The sequence below is a fragment of the Tenrec ecaudatus genome, chromosome 14, assembly GCF_050624435.1.
Source record: "Tenrec ecaudatus isolate mTenEca1 chromosome 14, mTenEca1.hap1, whole genome shotgun sequence".
Classification (NCBI taxonomy): Eukaryota; Metazoa; Chordata; class Mammalia; order Afrosoricida; family Tenrecidae; genus Tenrec; species Tenrec ecaudatus.
Genome location: NC_134543.1, coordinates 118,738,585 through 118,759,870, shown reverse-complemented (window position 1 = coordinate 118,759,870; position 21,286 = coordinate 118,738,585). Strand labels below are relative to the sequence as shown.

The 21,286-nt window shown below is 48.5% G+C and overlaps 1 protein-coding gene across 1 annotated transcript in view; it reads right to left on the bottom strand.

Moving 5' to 3' along the window:
• The window catches only part of MYZAP (myocardial zonula adherens protein), a 110,995-nt gene that overhangs the window by 71,890 nt on the left and 17,819 nt on the right, over positions 1-21,286 (bottom strand). Inside the window, exons 3-5 of the mRNA XM_075532340.1 lie at positions 7,256-7,411; positions 3,466-3,558; positions 112-225 (exon numbers count right to left, since the gene is read on the bottom strand). Coding sequence (XP_075388455.1) covers positions 112-225; positions 3,466-3,558; positions 7,256-7,411 — 363 coding nt within the window. The remainder of the gene's footprint in view (positions 1-111; positions 226-3,465; positions 3,559-7,255; positions 7,412-21,286) is intronic.

Here is a 21,286-nt window from a genome sequence, read left to right as displayed (position 1 = left end):
CTGGTACAATCTTCAATGTGGCCATACTTAAAGATTCTGCAGACTGACCTGAGGGCTCTGGCTTCCCTGTAAAACAAGGAACTCTGGAGCTAACTGTGAGCTCCTTAATACCTGAAGGCCAATGGAGTCCGACGCCAAAGTCGAGTTCATGGCATTAAAACTATCCAGGGCCGATGACTGTGTTTGGATGTGGTTCTCTAGATAGTCTTGCTGAGCATGTGAAACCTGGACAGAAGGAGAAGAGAGTTACGCAAAGCCCATCCGTACGCACTCGCAACAAACTACAGACAGGTTAGGACATCCCTCTGAAAACAACTGGGTCTACTTCAACAATATTTCATGGAAGGCTTTCCATGTAAATATCAATATCTGCTTGGCCCAGAGAACTTCAAGACAATAATATTTTTCCTTGGCTAGTATTTACATATTTGCCCCCAGAGCCTCACTGAGCTCGCGTTTGGTTATCAGGGAGGATGCAGAATCAGAGTGCTTACGTGGTTGGCCCATAAACAGTCAAGAGGTGGGGCTGCATTGACTGCTGTGCCATCTCGCTCAATGAAAGTCCAAAGGCTATAGTTGGAGCTCAGCCAACTCTCAAGAGTTGTTTTTGTGGTTGCTCTTGTCCTTAAAGGGGGTGTGTGTTACATGTGGTTGAGACACAAGAAGCCAACGATTTGGGCATTTGCTGATCACTGATTGATTACACACGAAGGAGGGAGTACCCCCCCAAAAGCCACAGGGTGGGTTCAAATGACCAGCCTTTAGGTGAGTAGTCAATTACAAACCACCTGAACCACCAGGCTGCTTTGTGCTTTGTACCCCAAGCCCAAACCCACTGCCAGTTCTGACTCTGCTGTTGTTGTCAGGTGCCGTCAGATTGGTTCCGACACATAGCGACCTGATGTTGAACAGAACAAAGCAGCACCCAGTGTGCGCCCCCCTCATAATCATTGTTGTGGTTGAGCTCAGTGGTCTGACCATTGGGTCGCTCCATCTTGCTAATGATCTTCCTCTTTTTCACTGTCCCTCTACAACGCATGATGTCTTTTAGCCACCCTACATAGGATTTCCAAGGACATACATCTTTAAGGGAGCAGGCAGTCATATTTTTCTCCCACAGAAAAACAGCTAGGTTTGAACCACCGACCTTGCATTTAGCAGGCCAAAGCTTACCTGACAGGGCCACTAGGTCTCCGTCTAGGGAGCTATAAACCAACTGTCATCAACATCATTTTTTTATTTAAGACACTTTTAGATCATAGTACAAGGTCTATCAACCAACTGTCATCAACATCATTTTTTATTTTAGACACTTTTAGACCATAGTACAAGGTCTATAAACCAACTGTCATTAACATCATTTTCTATTTTAGACATTTTTAGACCATATGCCTTTCCTCGGGGAAGAAAAGATAATTAGCATAGAGTAATGTCATTCTTAATAAAAACCCAGAGCAAATCTGAGATGTGTCTTCTCCCATTGACCACACATACCCAACACTCATCAGCAATGTGTTAACTCAAAAGCTGGTAAATCGCCCACAGCCGGAAAGGCCAATTGTCCCATTAGCCACTGGCACATCGTGTGTGCAACACTTTCCTGGCTATGCTGACAGAAATACTGCGGTGGCCTGAGGTCCTTGCCAGGCTAGCAGGCCTAAGCTATTCTAGACAACACACAAGTTGCTCAACTGTATGGGGCTGACACTACGTCATTCATGTTGCCTGGAACAGATGGGAGGCATTCCATCAGAGGGTGGTCTTGAGCTAGATCTTAAAGAAGCTCTGGATGTAGGCTGGCACGCAGTAGAGCCAGGAGTAATTTCCTAAGATAGACTCAAGGGTGGGTCCCAGGGTGAGCTCTGGAGCCACAGGAAGGAAAAGCAGGTGCTCCCTGGGGAGCTGTGGGGGAGAGAGCTAAACAGTAGGCAGGACCAGGCATGCACGGCATGGGCGTGTCCATATGAAAGCAGCGCTTCAGCCACCATCAGCCGGCTGCAGTGCATGGCGTGACCTGGAGGAAGAAGAGACTGTAGGCGAGTGGCAGGGTTCCAGCAATGGGTCTAGTCTGAGGAACGGAGGCTGTGAGGAAAGGAAGAGAAACCACAGGGCAGAACTCTGTGGATGCTTCCATTGTGAATCCAACACTTCTACTTTGACTATAATGGGGGCAGAGGGAATGTCCCCACCCGTGAGAGGATGTCACAAGTCTCTTCCTACCTGCCAGAAAGAATGTGACTCAGGGGGGTTGTTTATGTACCTCCAACCCTATAATCAAGGCCCCACGTCTTACTGAAGTAGATCATCTCCAGCCCAGTCATCAGCCACTGTTCTCTCCTCCGAATGTAACTCTTTCGGAAGATCCGTGCACATCGACATGTGCTTTTAGTTGGGAAATTATGAACAAATTTAAAAATTGGTGGTTTTCCTCCTGAAGCATTCTCTTGGTTAAACGGAAGGAAAGCGATCCTTTACATTTCCCCACTGAATGGAACACATGCATGAAAGGCGCCCAGCGGAAAGGAATCTCCCTTCCTTTCCTGGCCCCTTTGCTTGGATACCTCCCTGCCCAACCCCAGGCCCAACTGGGGACCACTGGTGATCACTTCCTTGATCATCCTTCCAGCAATTTCTGTGCACACACAGACCATCTACAGCGAGTCCCTCTCCCTCCTGCTTTACACCCATTGCAGGACACGAGGCACAATTTCCTGCATCTGGCTTTAGCACCAACTACTAGACAGCTTGAACATTTTAAAAGCCCCTTTAGAAAAAGGGCATTCTCTCTCTTTTCCCACCTGTGGGTATTTTTCGGTAGAGATATAATACAATTTCTTTGATGTGCTCCTTTCTGGTGGGGCATGTAGGTTTCCAATCTTGGGCTAGTACCGACAATGCTGTAATAAACGACTTCAAGCGCAGACATTTCACATGCCTGAGAGTTTACTTGTAGAATAAATTCTTAAGAACAGGATCAAAGGCATTTTCATTTTGATCGAGGCTGCCAAACTGCTGTCCTAAGAATAATAAAAATAGATGTTCTCACCAGCACGTGGGTTTACTTGGGCTCTCCAGGTATACAATCAAATCATTTGTAAGCTGTGATGGGTTTATATGTAGCTGTCAGGTTTTTACAGACCCCTAAATTTCTCTCTTATTGTTTAACTGCATTGGCTAGTATCTCAAAGAGCATAGTAAATAATAATGACAAGAGCTGGCTTCCTTCTTTTGCTCCTGACTTTGGTGGGAAGGTTTCTTATGTAAACAGGATGATCCCTGCCACCAAAAAAAAAAAAATTCCATTTAATAATAAACTTTACTCTTTGATAAAGTTCTTTCCAGTCATTTAAATTATGGCTCCAATCATAAAGAAAATTACACATCAGATATTTTTATGGACTAGCCTCTCAGAGGGAGTGCCAAGCCCTCTCGCTTCCCGTTCCCAAGCCACCCCGAGCTACTCACTGAAAGCTCCTGGGTGAGCTGGCGAATCTTCTGCCGCATTTCATCATAGTCTCCATACATTCGCTTCCTGACTTTTTCCAGAGTGGCTCTCACCTGAAGCCCACAATGACGCCAATTAGAGATCAGGCTGTAACATTTTCTGGTGAGATTTCCAGAACTTTAAAAGAAAACTCTAAGGACACAATGAATGGCGCTCAACACAATACGTACATATTGCTGACTGGAACACTGGCCTGCTCTGTAAACAATCTTTAAAACATAAAAAAAAAACAAAACCAAGAACCCTCAGATAAGAGAAAGGCCCCCACATTAAATACATTATAAAAGACAGTATCATTTGAGAAATCAAGGAAGAAGGTCTCTCTTGAAATAGAGTTAGAAATCAAGAAAATTTTAATTTATTAACTCTTTATTATCCTGACAATAAATTTTTTTTCCTTTAAGGAAAGGGTTGCTGAAATTCACCTATCACCTTCAAACCACCTAAGGGCAAGGTTTACTTCTTTTTTCATCATAGGTTTTTACAAGAAGTTCTTAACAGTTCACTCTGTAAACACATTGTTCAAGAAGCCCTGAATATCAAAAAACAAAAAGCAATCAAAGAGCAATAAAACATCTATAATGGAAAAGTAGAAAGTCATAAGCCAATACGTTGGGAGGTCAAGTCCTTAATAATCACAAGGCATTAATACAACAAAACGTATCTTGATCCCCCAAAACACTGTTTACACGCTCTTCAAGTTGTTTCAGCACATGACACAGGTATAGTGGAGCCTTACTAATTAAAAAAAATTAAAACCCTTAAGGCCCTTGTCTCCTCCCTTCTTCTTGTGACCCTAAAAGAGCTTCCAACCCACCTCACTGAATTGAGTCATTTCTGACTCAAAGAGGCCCCACCAGACAAAGTAGAACTGATCCTTCGGATTTCCAATACTGTACATCTTTAACAAGAGCAGCCAGCCTCATCTGTCTCCCAAGGAGCAGCTGGTGGGCTTGAACCACCACAGAACTTGCTGTCAGCAGCCTACAGCACCCCCGGGGCTCCTTCTAAAAGAACTTCAAGATTTCAAATGAGACGGGAAGTGTCAGAGGCGTCTGCAGTGATACTCAGGGATTTCTATACAGAACGAGCTTACAGGCACCAGTTCAAACGTAGGAGACATACTGGGGGACCATCTGGATGTTTTATGTGCATAGAGAGTATGCTGTATTAAATTAGACTACGTGTTTGCTAGAGGTGGCAGGGAGGGAGAATATTAATGGAGATTAGAGAAGGGGGAAGCTTAAAGACCCTGAGTAATTCCCAGATAAATTCTAATAATAGAATCAGCTTTCTTACCATTAGTTATAAATATTTTTGATGGAGAAAGAAAGCACAGGCCCCAAACACAATTTTGGTGTTTTATTTTCTAGGCAGGTAGAATGGCTTGCAGGTGTGGCCCCGAGCTAATTCTTGGGCTTGTCCCAGGGTTTCAGTGGGCAGAATCTTGAGGTGGGTGTCAATCGCATTGGCAAACACTATGTGAAGTCAGCTGGGCCGAGATTCACACAGGGGTGGGAAGGAAACAGCCCCATCAACACCCTCCCGGATGCCCAAGCTGCAGATGGACTTGAAGGCTGACTCCTGAAGGTGGAGCCTGAAAGTTCATCGAAGATGCAGGTCAGTGTGGAGGTTGGTCATTCTGGGGCAGAACCGCTCCTACAACCTCAACCCATGTCACCCATGGCTCATACTCAGCCTGGGCCTGCTGTCTCTGTCTTGGGCAATTGTGATGTTCCACTCTGCGGAGAATGTTTACCCCAGAAGCAACGCCATGGTATGTGGGGCATTTAAATGAGGAAGAGTTAAGGAGACTCTCTTGAGTTGGCTTGAGAATGTTTGAAGTGGAACAGGAAAATCAAGAATGCAACACTCTAAGTCCACGGTTCTCAACCTGGGGGTCAAATGACCCTTTCACAGGGGCCGCCCGATTCATAGCAGTCGCAACATGACCGTGATGAAGTAGCAACGACAAAAATTTAATAGCAGGGGGTCACCACCACATGAGGAACTGTATGAAAGGGTCGCGGTATTAGGAAGGTTGAGAACCACTGCTCTAAGTGATTTAAGTTCATTTCAGAGGGGTAGGATGACTGGGGTTTGTCATATGCAGTGTGTTTATGTGTGTGGGGGGGAGAGGGGGCTTGTCTTCATTTCTTCCAGTAAGCATTTCTTCTAAAAGTTAAGAAATGCTTTTTTTAAAAAATGCATAAATGATACTACAGTGTGGTCCTGTAGTCTAATCTGCAAAGGTACCAAATTAATCGGGGCTCAGAGAACCAGAGGCTTTGACCTTCCATGAGAAATGTTAACATGAGAAAACAAAAACCAGAGAGGGCAGGTGATAGGCAGACTCAACACAGGGCTGGACTTTGAAGCAGAGTCCATGGGCTCACAGGCCTGCGTGCCTGCCGCTGCCCCACTCTGCCACTCGGACAAGCACTCGCTGGGGCACAGGTCCGTGTCTAAGGTCCACAGTGTCAGCAAAGTGCTCTTCCTCTTTGACTGAATCAGGGGCCTTGGTTTGGGCAGCAGGCACATGAGTCAATCTGGGAAGGCCATGGGTGGACCGAAAAGAAACGGAGATACCAACGCTCATTGCTTGTGTAAATAGTGCCCGGTCAACTAAGTTGGTAATCTTTCCATTAAGGTTCTTCTCTGTTCCACGGCCATTGTAGTTGGGCCACTTGTGTTTTATTTTTATTTTGTCTTTTTCTGGCAATGACACCCAGGATAAGCAACCCTATAGAGACAACAACTGGACGAAGAGAGTCAAAGGACATGGCAGGAAGGTAGTGGAGAAGCGGAAAGCCACCAACGAGTACAAGGAAGAAAGACCCTGGAAAAGACAGCTGCACAACTCTTACAAATGAGACTGCACACGTATGACAGGTGAATTGTATGTCGGTGGAACTGTCGAACGTAAATAAACGAATGGTTTAATGGAGAGAGGTGATAAATGGATGGGTGGATGAATGGATGGGTAGATAGGATGAAACGCTTCAAATGTTAACGATTGCTTTGGACTAATTTATAGCCAATTGTATTTTCTCTTCAAGGTATTTTCCAAGTTGTCTCAAAAGAACATGTACTAAAAATAATCATAAATTAAATACAAAACAATGGCACTGATGGATTGTGCTGCACAATTTCTATTGGGATTGACTTCTCAGCATGTGTTTAACCCAGCAATTGGCCTGGACCAGCCAGGGCTGTCTGACTTCTTGGCAGTGATGTGTTTGGGAACGGGACTGTGTCTAGTTCTGATCAGTGAGACATGGGGAGGAAGTAATAGAGTCTCCAGACAGTAGGACAGAGAGGAGTGGCCTCTTTCCTTCCTCCAGTCACTGTCCTGTTTTCCGATGATGCTGAGGAGCAAAGTATCTGGAAGAGCCCTGTCTGGAACCGACTTAACCTTAGGCTTGTCTCTACCTGAGAGACAGGGATTTTTTTATTAAATCCGTTTGAGCTAGCATTTCTGCTAGTGGCTGCCAAAACCATTCAAACGCTTGCAGGTTACTTTGGGGTGTGCAGTATCATAAAGGACACCATGCAGAAACCTTGATTCTGTACACAGAAGACAGCAAACCCTTGGACCTGGAGATCTGTGCTTGGTATCTCCCATCCCATCGGGATCCCACCGATCCCTCATTGCAAAATGACTTCCGTGCTTTTAACATTACCAGGGATGTAGACACATCCCACTACAAAAAGAGATGGCCCCAGAAAAGCAGTCCCTAAAGGGCTCACGTCTTTGATGTAGTTCATCTCTTCTTTCAGCTGACTGGTGGACCACCCGTACACCACCATTTCTTTCTGCTGGTTTTGATCCGATCTGCGCACCACGCCATACACAACGCCCTGAGGAAGTTTCCTGGTAGGTTCTCCATCGCTCAGGTCGGGATGCTGAAAGGAAGCAGAAAGAATCGGCCTGATATAAACTGCCTCCATGGTAAAGAGTGGACTGATCACTGAAAGATGAGTAGTTCTGTTAGGGTTCTGGATTGGGTCACACCTGGGTTCTTTGCTGCGCACGCTGAAAGAACTCATGCCGAAGCTCATTTTGGAGTCCAAGTGAGTTTTTTTTATGAAGGAACGGAAAAGTTTCAGGTTTTACGGTCTCAAAGGGGTACGCGCTATTTCTGGAAAGTGTGCTAAGCCTCGCAGAAGCCAAGCTGGGGTTCGTAACAGCACGAAAAACCATGTGGACAAGAGCACCCACATGCGCGGGACTAGGGAATCCCTGGAACCAGGAGGTCAAGGGACCAAGAGGAAGTGAGCAAGAGAGCTTGCCAGAGTGTGCTGCCTTCATTCTAGACCTCATTGGCGGAGTAAGGCCCACCTGTGATGTCCCTAAGGTGGGTGTGTCCAAGATACTGTATTTGCCTGGGCCTCCGGGGTCCTGGTGTGTGCATGCTCAGTCCTGGTTTCTCCCATAGGTGTCTAATGGTTGCCTGATTTCTTTCCAACCTGTTACATGGGGTCCTCTGCAGGCAGGGGAGGGACAGCCCCACTTGTCCCTAAATCTAGCTACCCAGCAGTTCCAATCCATGGCCAACCCATCAGGCGAAAGGCATAAAACCCTTTTCTTTAAAGACTGAAACCCCATGGGGCCGTTCGACTCTCTCCTGTTGGGTCATTAGGAGTCAAAACAGACTCTGGTGATGGGTCAATTTTTGATGGGAAAAGAATGTTGCCAATCACCTGGCAGCCAAATTGCCCTCTTAGGCTAGGGTGGACTACAGGGCCGAAATAAGGAGGTGGGGCTGGCACACAATCTGTTGTGATCATTCTGTAAATGATTCTGAAGAGCCAGACAGAGGGGGTGTGAGCGGAGTCTAAAAGCATCTCCCTGATCCTGCTGGAAGATCGGGAATTCCTTCCATGAAAGCTTTGATCTTTGTTGGAATGTAAATGTCCTTGGGAACATTTTGACATACTTGCGTTGAGTTGGAACAGATTTACTGGCAGTGAGGTTATTGCTTTGTTTTTGTTGCAGAATAAAGTCTCAGGCAACAAGAGAAAGGAAAACTAAGCTTGGGTGAGCCATGCTGTACGCTGGAAATGTTCCTTAGTACAATTTAATCCTTAAAACACCCTACAACACAGTCAATTGCTCCCTATCGCTGAGAACACCGACGTGCAGAGAGCTCAAGTAACTTGCCTCTGCTCACACACCGAGAGCCAAACCCACGTGTGTCTGACTCAAATTACACGTCTCCACACTGCAGGCTGTGTCGATCTGGAAGCACAACCCGGAGGGGCGGGGGGGGGGGGGGGGGGGGGGGCTCTGTAACATGGCAGGGGCAGAGGGCCAAGGACTGAGTCTTCACAGGCAACATGCCCTGCTCCCAATTTCCCCGGGGACTGACCCTGGTGCCCGCAAGGCCACCAGACACAAGCTGAAGTCCCACAGTGGCACCTCTGCTCTCTCGCGGGTCTTGGCTTGTTTTGAAGTGCGCACTAGGTGAAGGTTTACAGAGCAGTCCCTGGTTTTACCTGGACCAGTTACTGCGTGTCTTATTTCCACACCCCCACGGCAGTAGCCCCTGCACGTCCTCTCTGTACTTCCTGTTTCCGTCCCTCCTTCTGGGGACTGTTTGTCCTTGGACAAACGCTGCCCTTTTGATCTTAATCGGTTGCTTATTCTAAGACAGGAATGAGTTCCGTCTAGACCTAAAGGGTAAGAGTCCTTGCCTCGGGGGTCCTGTCAGCCTGTCTGACCAGGGAGCCTACTCCCTTTGATGATGTCTCTCTTCCAGCTTTCTCTCATACGATCCAGAACCTTCTTTTTGTTTGGGGGTTGGTTTTTTTTTATTTCCTATTTCTTTTTTTAAAAGATCATTTTATTGAGGGCTCTTAAACCCTTGTTACAATCCATACATCAGTTGTATCAGACACATTTGTACCTATGTTGCCATCATTCTTTTCTAGACATTTACTTTCTATTTAAGCCCTTGGGGATCAGCTCTTTTTTTCCCCTCCCTCTCCCCCTCTACCCTTGTGACCCCTTGATAGATTACAGATTGTTATTATTTTTGCATCTCACACTGACCATTGTCTCCCTTCCCCTCTGGTTTCTGTTCTTCCCCCTGGAAGGGGACTGGCGCTGGGTGGTTACACACATATTCAGGACCTTTCTTTCTTTCTTTTTTTTTTAGAGTTGTGAGTTGTTGGTTTTTTGTAAATCATTTTATTGGGGGCTCATACAACTCTTATCACAATCCATCCATCCATCGTGTCGAGCAAATTTGTACATTCGCTGCCCTCATCATTCTCAGAACATCTGCTCTCCACTTAAGCCCTTGGCATCAGCTCCTCATTTCCCCCTACCCTCCCCGGTATATCCATGCCCTTCGACGTGAACCTTTTCAGAATGATCGGTCGGTGGGATGATGACACGAACTGAGGTTCTGAAGTCTGGCATGACTTTCCCTTGTTCCTTCATCCACTGCGCACTATTTTTTTTTGTTTCTAATGTAAAAAATTCTTAAGACTTCATAAAACACCTGTTGCTTCCCACTCTTCTGCATCTCTGGGACAACGGGGTGAAAAGGACGATGATATTTTGTATTAACTCCCAATATGTGCTCGAGTCCCTCCCACCAAGTCCCCCAAGGCCCCCACACGTGCTGGTGCCTCTCCTGAAGGGCATGTGTAAGCGAAGGCAGTCAGGCTCTCCCATGGTTCTCTGTCAGGGACAGGCTGGCATGAAGGGCTCTCTGAGGTAGCAGGCATCTAGTTCAACAGAGGAACAGCTCTAAGGAAGGGCCCACATTTGCGGAAACAAGAGCTGGCTGCTTCCTGCATCCGGGATTCCACCCAGTTCCTGGGAAACACGCTCCAGACCCCGCAGAGCTTTGGTAATGTGCACACCTGCAAAGGGAAGGCTTCCTCAGCGGGGTCGGTTGGCAGGACACCCCTCAGGTGACTGGACTTGAGGGCTGTGTCTTGGCGCCAATGTGGGGAGATACGGGCCACCTCTGATGGAGCAAAGTACAAACCCACACACATACCCCACAAGGGAATGGAAAGACCCTGAAGATGCACTGAGTGAAAGCGTTCGAATTTTTAAAAATGTTTTGGAAAGGAAAACTTCTAGAAGGATGAAATTCAAACCTCTCATGGAAAAGTTTCTTCATGAAGAAGAGGATTTCCCGGCTAGACCAGAATGTACACTGGTACAGATAGGAACTGGAAATACAGGGAACCGAGGACGGATGATCCCTTCAGGACCAGTGATGAGAGTGGCCATACTGGGAGGGCAGAGGGAAGGTGGGTGGAAAGGGGGAAGCAATCACAATGATCTACATATAACCCCCTCCCTGGGGGATGGAAAACAGAAAAGTAGGTGAAGGGAGATGTTGGTCAGACAGTGTAAGACATGATAAAATAATAATAATTCATAAATTATCAAGAGGAGGGAGGTGAGGGAGGGAGAAAATGAGGAGTTAATACCAAGGGCTCGAGTAGAAAGCAAATGTTTTGAGAATGATGATGGCAACACATGTACAAATGTGTTTGACACGACGAATGGATGGATGGATTGTGATAAACGTTGTATGAGCCCCCAGTAAACTGATTTAAAAAAAGAAAAGGGGGATTTCATTTTTTTGTCGGTTATTTTTACTCTTTAAATTTTTGGTTGGGGTGGGGAGCATCATTTTTTAATTAATAATTTTATGTTCATTTTCAAAAAAAATTATTAAAATGTCAGCGCCAAAATGAGAGGCTCCTGGGGAGGGGCCTGGTCTCGGCATTCTGCTCAGAAGCAAGGCAATCAGCCTGGGCCACTCTGTGAGCAGAGCATGCTGAACCCAGCCTCCCGAGCTGCTAGGTTATGGCAGGAACAGGGAATGAGCATATAAGAGAGAAAAATAATGATAGGGGTCACCTGGCTATTTTATTATACAGTAACACTCAAAGAGTCTTCTGGCTCCTATCTACCCAATATTGGGTTTCCAAGGCTGTAAATCTTTACAGGAGCAGAGAACCTCAACTTTCTCCTGCAAACTAGCCCATACATTTGAACCACCAACCTTAGAGTAATCAGTCCAATGCTGATGGGATAGCGCCACGCCAAGGCGCCAACAAAAACTCTAGTGTATAAATATCCTTAGCTCTTCAAGGCAGCAGGACTCATCTGCTGCTTGTCTACGTCTTTATAAATGTGAGTTCTTGGCTTGACCACAATGCTTCCAAACATGAATAGGCAGGAGCAGAATTAGAACTCACAGCTCTATGTGATGTCCAGAGCCTCAGTGGGTAGAGAAGCCAGAGCCTGGTCCACAGGCTCTGGGTCTAGATCTCTTTGGGAGAGATGGGCACAGCCTAAGGAGATCCCTCTGCAGTCTGGATGCACTCTCCCCTTCATCCCCCTCCAGCCTCATCCCTCCTTTGGGTTCCTTTAAAGGCCAACCTCCTTCTTGCCTCAGGACACTTACACGTGCCGTTCCCTCTGTTTGCCCGGCTGATCAAAGCTCACTGCTATTAAGTCAATGCCAACGCATAGCGATCCTATAGAGCAGAGTAGAACTGGCCCCCGTGAATTTCTAAATTCTACCATCTCCTATAGAAAGCCTCATCTTTCTCCCAAGGGGTAGCTGGTGGTTTCGAACTGTTAACCCTGTGAGTAGCAGTACAAGGGATAACCTAATAAGCCACCAGGGCTCCTGTGCCCTGCTCACAGGTGAGTGCAAATGTCCCTCCCTCAAGGAAGCCCTTCTTGACTCTTGAGACCTTCTCACAGTCTGTGAAGTTACATCATCTGTTGTCAATTTGAGACTTATGAGTGACGGGGTGGAGTTTAGCCTGTCAAGCAGATCGCGGTTTGATGACCTCATTTGGAGGCACAATGGAAATAAATAGCTGGCTGGAGGCTAGGCGGCCACAGACTCTGTCTGCTCTCCTTCCCTGGGGGACATTGCAGCTGACAAAACACATGGAGGCAGACTGATGGGTAGCCAGAGCCTCAGAGCTGGAAAAGCCATGTGAAGACCCCTGCCAGCACTGAGATGCTTACAATGCCACTGGATCCCCAAGACTTTCCACCCACTGACCTGTGAACTTCGTGCATTCGGTGTCATTGCATGTGTTTTGTGCATCTGAAGAGGACTTTATCGATTGGTATCGGACATATGGACTAATAATGACTTATGCACTTGATCTGGACTGGGATGTTTTCTTAATGTACAATTACTCTTCATGTAAAGCTCTTTCTTATACACCTATGAGCGTCTAGGGATTTGTTTTTCTAGTCAACCCAGACTAACCTTCCCCTTCTCCACCATCATCCTTGTCCTTCTCCACCACAATCAGCACGAGCATGCCCAGAGCTTATTCAAGTGTTCAGGTAAGTAAAATCTGCCTCCGCTGTAAGTTCCAAAAAGAATAAAGCATGTGTGCTGCCTCTTCTACATTAATGCCCCCTGCCCAGCCCACATCTAACAGTGAATGACGTCAACCAAGTTATCAATAAATGTGTGCACGTGAACAAGGAGCTTCAGGAGTTGGGAGAGGTTCTGGGGGGTTTCCCAGAGGGTGTAAACATGGGACACTCATTGTTCTTCTTAGAGAGAGGGTCAGGTGGCTGATGTTTGCCCCAAACATTGCCTAGTTGGAGGTCAAGAACTATCACAACAAACGAGATGAAAAGCAATGTACGTGATGCCTACTAAAACTTCCGGCCAGGAAGCAACAGGAGGCAAACTCACCCTGAAAACAAAAGCCCCAGGAAATGCACAAGATAACAGAAGGTTGTCACCAAAGAAGTCATAAGGAAACAATCAGTAGAAAGGCATTCTATAATCACTAGGTAAGTGAGCAGCAAATTTAATTAGCAGTCCACGGACTTCCTGAAGCTGTTCCCGGCCACATCCTCCCAGCTTACCCTCTGCCTGCCGGCTCATAGGATGTCCGCTTTCTCCTGAGAGATGGTTAGCTGCAAGTGTCTTAGACAGAGAGGGAAAGACATAAAGAGTTACAGACTCAGAAACCCACAGAAGCAGTTCTGCCCTGTCCTACAGGGTCGCTATGAGTCAGACTTGACTTGCAATGAGTTTGTTTTTGTTTGGGGGGGGGGGGCCTTGGTCTTAGAAAGGACAAACTGTAGAAAATTGACGGCCTGACTTCTGCTATAATGTCTTCACTGCCATTCGAGAGTGTAGATAGTGGGGCCAGTGATGGTGTTTTTATTACGTGTCATCAGTCATAATGGCCTGTGCACAGCAGAACAAAACCCTGCCTGGCCCAGCGCCAGCCTCACAATTGTCCCTCCCTTGAGCCCACTGTTGTAGCCCCGGTGTCAGTCCTCTGCCCCTGCTTCCCATACATGATGTCCTTCTCCAGGACCTGGCCTCTTCTAACAACCTGCCTACAGTGTGTAAATCAAGGTCTCGTCATCCTTGCCCCTGAGTGATGGGCGAACGTATTTCCCAAACCTTATCGACCATGAAGATGGCTCAGGACAAGTCAGTGTCTCAGCAAAGCCCTGAACCCCTGCCTCGCAGCCACGTGGCATCACTATCATCCCTGGGACAACATGGCATTGCAGCCGAGGCTGGGGGTCTTTCCAGAGCCGGGAGAGCAGCCGGAAGGGAAGGGGAAGCCTGTATCCTCAGAGAAATGAAACCCTTTGGATTTGAAAAGCACAGATGACGTCTAGCTCGCAAGCTGAATAGAGACCAAATCCTAAATCAGCTTTAAAAAATAAAATAAAAATCACTTCACAAGTTTAGAGATGACAGAAAAAGGAAAAACTCCGAGTTGAGGAGAAATCCCAGAGTGGTGGTTCTCCAGAAAGGATCCTGAGAGCAGCGATATCTTTAAAACATCCCTGCTCGTGAATGAGGGGGAGTGCGGAAAGGAGACCCAAAGCCCACCTATAGGCAATTAGACACCCCCTTACAGAGGAGTCACGAGGAAGAGAGGAGCCAGTCAGGGTGCAGAATAGCACCTATGAAATATACAACTTTCCTCTAGTTCCTAAATGCTTCCTTGCCCTCCCCACCCAATCATGATCCCAATTCTACCTGACAAATCTGGCTAGACCAGAGGATGTACACTGGTACAGATAGGAACTGGAAACACAGGGAATCCAGGACAGATGACCCCTTCAGGACCAGTGGTGAGAGTGGCGATACCTGAAGGGTAGAGGGAAGGTGGGCAGAAAGGGGGAACTGATTACAAGGATCTACATATAAGTTCCTCCCTGGGGGATGGACAACAGAAAAGTGGGTGACAAGAGACATCGGACAGTGTAAGATATGACAAAATAATAATTTATAAATTATCAAGGGTTCATGGGGGACAGGGGAGCAGGGAGGGAGGTGGGGGATGAGGAGCTGATATCAAGGGCTCATGTAGAAAGAAAACGTTTTGAGAATGATGAGGGAAACAAATGTACAAATGTGCTTGACACAATGGATATATGTATGGATTGTGATAAGAATTGTACAAGTGCCCAATAAAATTATTTTTAAAAGATCCCTGTAATACCGCTTCAGGCAGACAACAGCTGTCCAGGGATACAGCCCTAGAGAGAAAAGAGAGAAGTAGGAAGGGCTAAGAGAGAGGGGAATGAGGAACTGGTTGTCTGGAGCCCAGTAGTCTAGTACACACCTTAGGTAACCTTGACTGATCAAAATGTAAACATCCTAAACAGACCTTGCTGATAGGAGAAAGCGTGCACGCTCCCATGGCAACACGGTTGCCTGGCTCCAACAAGAGTCCCAGCTGTGGAGCTACACAGACCTGAGTTGGCACTGCTCAGTGAACTAGCTGCCTGACCCGGTGCAAGTTTCTCCCGTCACTGAACTCCAGGCCCCGGAGTAACAAAATGCACCTTGGACCACTCGTTCTGGAGAACCACAAGTTCTAAGAAACACTTGAAGTCAAATGCACACAACAGCCAGTGTGCGCTGACCGTGCAATGGCTGAAGGGCTGAGCTACCGCTAACAGGAAGGTTGGCAGTTTGATCCAACCTTGTGGATCCACCCGAGAAAGAGCAGGCCATCGGCTTCCCTCAAAATTACAACCCAGAAACTCTCTGGGGTACTCTCACACGGGGTCTCTAACAACTGAAGCAAAAGGAGCCCTGGAGGTGCAACCAGGTAAGTGTTGGACAGCTAACCGCAGTCAGAGGCTCAATCCCACCTGCTCCTGCTCTGGAGCAAAATGAGGCTGTAGGCTCCGGAAAACATTGACAATACCTTGAAACCCGTACACCGGGCCACCTGTCAGAATGGACATGATTACGGTGGGTTTGGTGTCAGGTATAGCAATATAGTATCGTGTAGGGCAGGCAGCTGACGCTCGACCCCAAATGGCAGGTGCTGTTATGAATACTATTGCTAAGACTGTGTGTGGTCTCTTGGCATTTCTATTCTGACGTGTCCGCTTCTGAATCCATGTTGTCTTCGTGTCTGTCCCAAGGCTCTGGACACCTGGACGTCTCTGGGCTGTTCATCAAGAATTCCATGGCAGTCGAGTCAGATGCATCTACAAAATGGCCGTGGCTTCTCCTCCTGGGGTGGAACCAGAGGGCTGAGGATGTCAGGAAAAGCGAGAGGAGATGACTAGAGCCTTTTTCCGGCTCCTCCTCAGGTGTCATCAGTTGGGATAGAGAGAGAGTGCTGGCGGCCGTCAGCCTGGCCTGCCTTTCCACCACCATCACTGCGTTTTCATTGTTTTACCAACAAGACGCCCACGCTCACTTACATGCATTTATTTTTCAAAAATAGTCAAACTTTTGGCTCTAGACCAGTGGTTCTCAGCCTTCCTAAGGCCGCGACCCTTTAACACAGTTCCTCATGCTGTGGTGATCCCCCAACCATAACATTATTTTCGCTGCTACTTCATCACTGTCATTTTACTACTGTTGTGAATCGGGCGACCCCTGTGAAAGGGTCGGTCCACCTGCAAAGGGGTCGGGACCCACAGGTTGAGAACCACTGCTCTAGACTAACTTGTCCATTGGCTAGATGAGGAAACGGATATGTCCAGGGTTGGCTTGAATGGTCTGAAGGAACCCAGGGCTGGTGAGGGTGCCCAAGCCTTCAGACCTCCCCGAAGGCCATTGATTATCTGTGCCCTATCATGCCAGGCGGCCCAGCCTGGTGTGACTCACGGCGGTACACGCCCTCCCCTGGCCACAGCCCGGTGATGTATAAACAGCCACTCCAGGAGAGCAGGCAGGAGGCTTATTCACCCAGGGCTTGTCAAGGAACGGGCTATCAAACCTAATGGCCGGAGCTTCCTCCTCTTCAGTCGTTTATGGGGTGATGAAAGCTCCCGACTGCTGACTGCTGTACCTTTCTGCCCAGTGTGGACTCTCCCTCCTTCACGGTGCTCAAAGAGAAACAGCTGCATCAGAAACATGGGCCGCCCAAGGTCACCTGCCAGGGAGGAGGCGCGAGTGGCCCTTCAGTGTGTGATCCGGTCCAAGTATGCTGTGAATTCGTAGAGGGCCTCCCGACACTGCGACTCAGGGTCAGCGGCACTCAACGCAGACAAGGCCCTGCCATCGGGGCAGGATCCAGGATGACAAACCTGCAAGCAGCGCGCTGGCCCCATCGCCAAGGGAACACAGTGCGGTGGGCAGCCTGTCGTACGAGAGGGAGAGCAAGCCCAGGTCGCAGAGCAAGCTGCCCTTAAGCCGAGCTGAAGGACAGGGAAGACTTGAATAGACTGAGACACCCAGGAATGAGTTAAGCCTTCACAAGGGTTTCGAAGGGCCGAGTACATGTCCTGTGTTCTGAAGAGCCGAAGCTGACCAGCAGGGCAGATGTACACCAACAAAACAAACGGATTCAAAAACAAAAACACGGAGAGGTGTCCCTGAGCGCTTTGGGATGGGCTGTGGTTGAAGTCAATGAGGTCGCCCAGGTGGGACTGATAAGCAGGGTCGGAGCACTGCCACCCAACTCGGGATGCCATGCTGCAACGAAGTCGAAATCACCGGCGTGGCTAAAAGAAAGTTCAGTTTGTTTACTTAAAAGGAGAGAAGGCCTTATCTCCCGGGACCCGTTTGCTACCTTCTGGTCCCAAGGGCTGTTTCATCGGTCCAGATCCAGATCTGCCTCTTGGGAAAACTGCTGGAAGAAGAAGGTGCTAATGGAAATAAATGGTCCTCCTGACCCTGGAAAGGAGAGATTGGGCTCTGAAGGACATTGGAGAGACTCAAAGCAGAGAAAACCTGCTAGGGGGCAGGAGAAGGGGAGGGACTCACAAGGAGGGGAGTGAATGGGAAAGGCGCTTTCCTCCCACCTGATTTCCCTTCTCTCCTTCTCTCGGCATGCCCCGTGCCCCCCACCCCCTTGCGACAGGTCCCCTGAACTCTGCCTCATTTCCAAGATGACACCGTCAGAGTCAATGAACTCTTTGATGAAGCCTAGTTTACAGTTGAGAAAACTGAGCAAGCATCCGAGAGACTCAGGTGCCTGGGAGCTCATCTGCCGAACGCCAGCTCAAGGCAGTTGATCTCTCCTTAAAGAACAGGACTAAAAGAAACAGGAAGCCTAGGCCTTAGGGGTAGGAAGCCCCCCACTTGCCCAGGAGGGTAACAATAGGACGCTGGTAGTTTCTAAGTTCCTCTGGGGGAACCGGCCCCTCTACCCCACCCCTCCATCAGGAGTCAATCCTCTCCTCTTGTCTGGGATCGGTGGGCAGAGACATCCGTTAGTAAGTAGGTCGCTGCCCTCTGGCATCCCAAGTCCTCAATATACACTAAGTGCCTTCCAGGAGTAAGGTCCAGCCTTTCTCTGAATGCTGCAGCCTTAACAGAGTCCCAGGAAGCCTATAACGCCCCAGGGAGGGATCATAGAGGAGCTGGCCCCTCAAAGAACTGTGTCCCTCGCTGAAAGCTGACCTCTAGCTCCTAATGACTCATGCCCAGAAGCCTGGCTTTCCAGGGCATGGGAACAAACCACCTAGAACAGCCTCAGAGTTACAACCGCGCCTTCACACACTGCCACGACCCAAGGACTTCAGACTCGGGAGACAACTGGGTCCCGCCCTCCGCCTCTCTACCCAAGTTGTTTTGCACTGAATCACCAACACATCCAAGACATTCACGCAGCTAAATGCCTGGTTCACCCAGTGTCCACAGTCTACCCCCATGGTTTCTAACCCCGCTCCTCAGAGTCCCCAAGTTCCTGGGGACCTGCAGAGGGAAAGCTGCGGGTTACAGGGAGGCCAGGAGGTCTGTGGGCTCCCACCAGTGCTTCAGCAAGAGAAGAGCCACCATGGTCCTGGTGATCTATTAGGGCTCGGTGTATGGTTTTGATTGAAAGGAAAAAAAAGTGTCCTATTACTTTAAAAGGACTCCCTGCGTGACGCGAACAGTTAACACACGGGGCCAGTCACCAAAAGGCAAGAGGTTCAAGTCCGGCCAGAAGTGGACTTTTGGAAAATCAGCCATGGAAAACGCGCTGGAGCACAGCTGGACTCTCCCTCCCCACCCAGGGCTGCATTGAGTTGAAGTCCACTCCACGGCGAAGGGTGATTTTTCTTTGGCACTACCTCTCAGATACCTTCACAGATACCAAACCCCACCTCCATCGCTAACTCACTTCCTCAAAAACATGCACAGAGACACTCTGTCTCTTTCTCCAGCCTGGGCCCCTTCTTCGGACTCCTCCTGACTCCCTGTGCACAAGGTTGTCCCTCTGCCCACTCCTCTGGCTAAGCCATCTGGCTAAGCCATCAGTGAGATAGGCATGGAGCAGAGGGGGCAGAAAGGGGACCCCACCACCACACCAGCACACACACACACACACACACACACACCAGCAGGCCCTAGTCAGTCTTGGCCATCAGCAGGTTCCAGTTACTGAGCATGCCCACTGTCACCCTCATTTTTTTTATGACATTTTAACCCCAGACTGTCTTTTGAGAGCCGCCAAAGCTACAGAGAATCCAGAGTAGTGCATAGTACCATTATCACAAGTAGGATTCCATCAGATCGAGTAGAGGTCATATTCAAAATTTCTACAAATGTCCCAGCATATCTTTGGGAGATATTGGCTTTTTAAATCCATGCACCAATCAAGTCCTACTTACTGCACGTGGTGTTAGGTCTCTGTAGTCTCTTTCACTTATAATAGACTCTCTCTATCTAGCTAGCTATCTTTTTAAACTGACTTTGAATGTATTGAGGAGTTTGGAACAACTGTTCTATCCAATGTTGCACATGCTGGATCTTTCTCATTGTTTCTTTATTATGACATTCAGTAAACAGGTTTGGCCTGGACAGATAGCATTTTGCAAATCTTCACTGTGTGGCTCCAGCTACCACGCATTACACCAAGGCGTCCCGATACTGGCGGTGGCAAATTAGACCACTGGGTTGAAGACCATTGACTTCCCCAATGATCCACAGAAAACGGGCACGGCTTCCTTCCACGTCGGTAATCAATCTGCGAGGTGACACTTGGAAACTACTGGGATGGCCTTTTCCACCGTTACCTTTTACCAACTAGCGTTAGCATCCCGTGGTGAGCCTGCCAGGCAGCTGCAAGATAGAGACGGTCTATCTTTATGAGCTGGTGTTTCCTGTCTCTTTCTCTCGCACTACGCACCTCGGATGCCTTTGTATTCAGTGTTTCATAAGCCATTACTCTCAGTATTCCTCGCCATGCTCAAGCTGTTCCGAGTTGAGCCAGTAAGAGTTTGGCTGCCTTCTGGGTCCTCCTGGTGGCTCCGTGCATCTGATGCTGCCCTGCTGGCCTGTTCAGCAACGCGCCTCAGACTCACCTGACGCTTGCCTTGCTCCGACCGAGCCTGCGCCGCGTCCTCAGGTCCTTTCTAGAGATTTTCACGTCTGCCTTGTGCTAGCCACTTCTCTGTAACTCCCACCGAACAATTGGGTGGGACCAGGCAAATAAGGAGTAGGTAGGGAACTCAGGGACTGGTCAGTTTCACCCTTGCCCGGGGATACGAGAGCCGCCTCGGAAGCAGGAACAGAGATTCCTGTGACCACCGAGAAAGAGGAGTCCCCAGCGGAGCACATGTGAGATCCCTGTCTCACGAGGCAGCAGAGGTGGCAGAAGAGCCACGCAGTGACAGAGCCGGAGAACCGTGCCACTGAGATCGATCATGGGGCAGTGGAGCAGTGAGGGTAGCAGGCTTCCCGGCCTCAGGACCAGGTCAAGGTCGTGAGCCTGTGTGAGTGAGAGGCTGAGGCCAGACAGACTGGGGGCTAGCCAAGGAAGGGCACTGCTGTGCACTCCAGGCTGCACCCTTCCTGGTTTCTGTTACTGACTTGGGGTAACCTTCTCACTTCCCCAATAGGCTCCAGACTTGTGAATAGTCTCTGTAACTTCTGGGTGGTCGTGGCAGTGCATTATCCAGGGTCCTCAAACTACAGCCCGTGGGCCACATGCGGCCTGCTGAGGACATGTATCCGGCCCGCCAGGTGTTTTTGTCTGTTTTGTTTATTTTATTTGAAAGTAAGATATGTGCAGTATGCATAGGAATTTGTTCATAGTTTTGTTTTGATTTTTAACTATAGTCCGGCCCTCCAACGGTCTGAAGGACAGTGAGCTGGCCCCTGTTTAAAAAGTTTGAGGACCCCTGGTATTATCAAACCCAGCAGAGAAGTTGAATGTCACCGTGGGAGGGATGGTTGGTGTCAGAACAGGGGGGAAGAAGGACGATGGAGGGCAGAGGTGTATCTGACCTCTGCCTTGTGGGACTCAGCCTTGGGCTGGTTTGGCGCTTACTTCCGGTTTTCTGTGTGCCCACCAAGCGTCAGGCGTGGCCCCCGTGCCCTGTCCTCACCC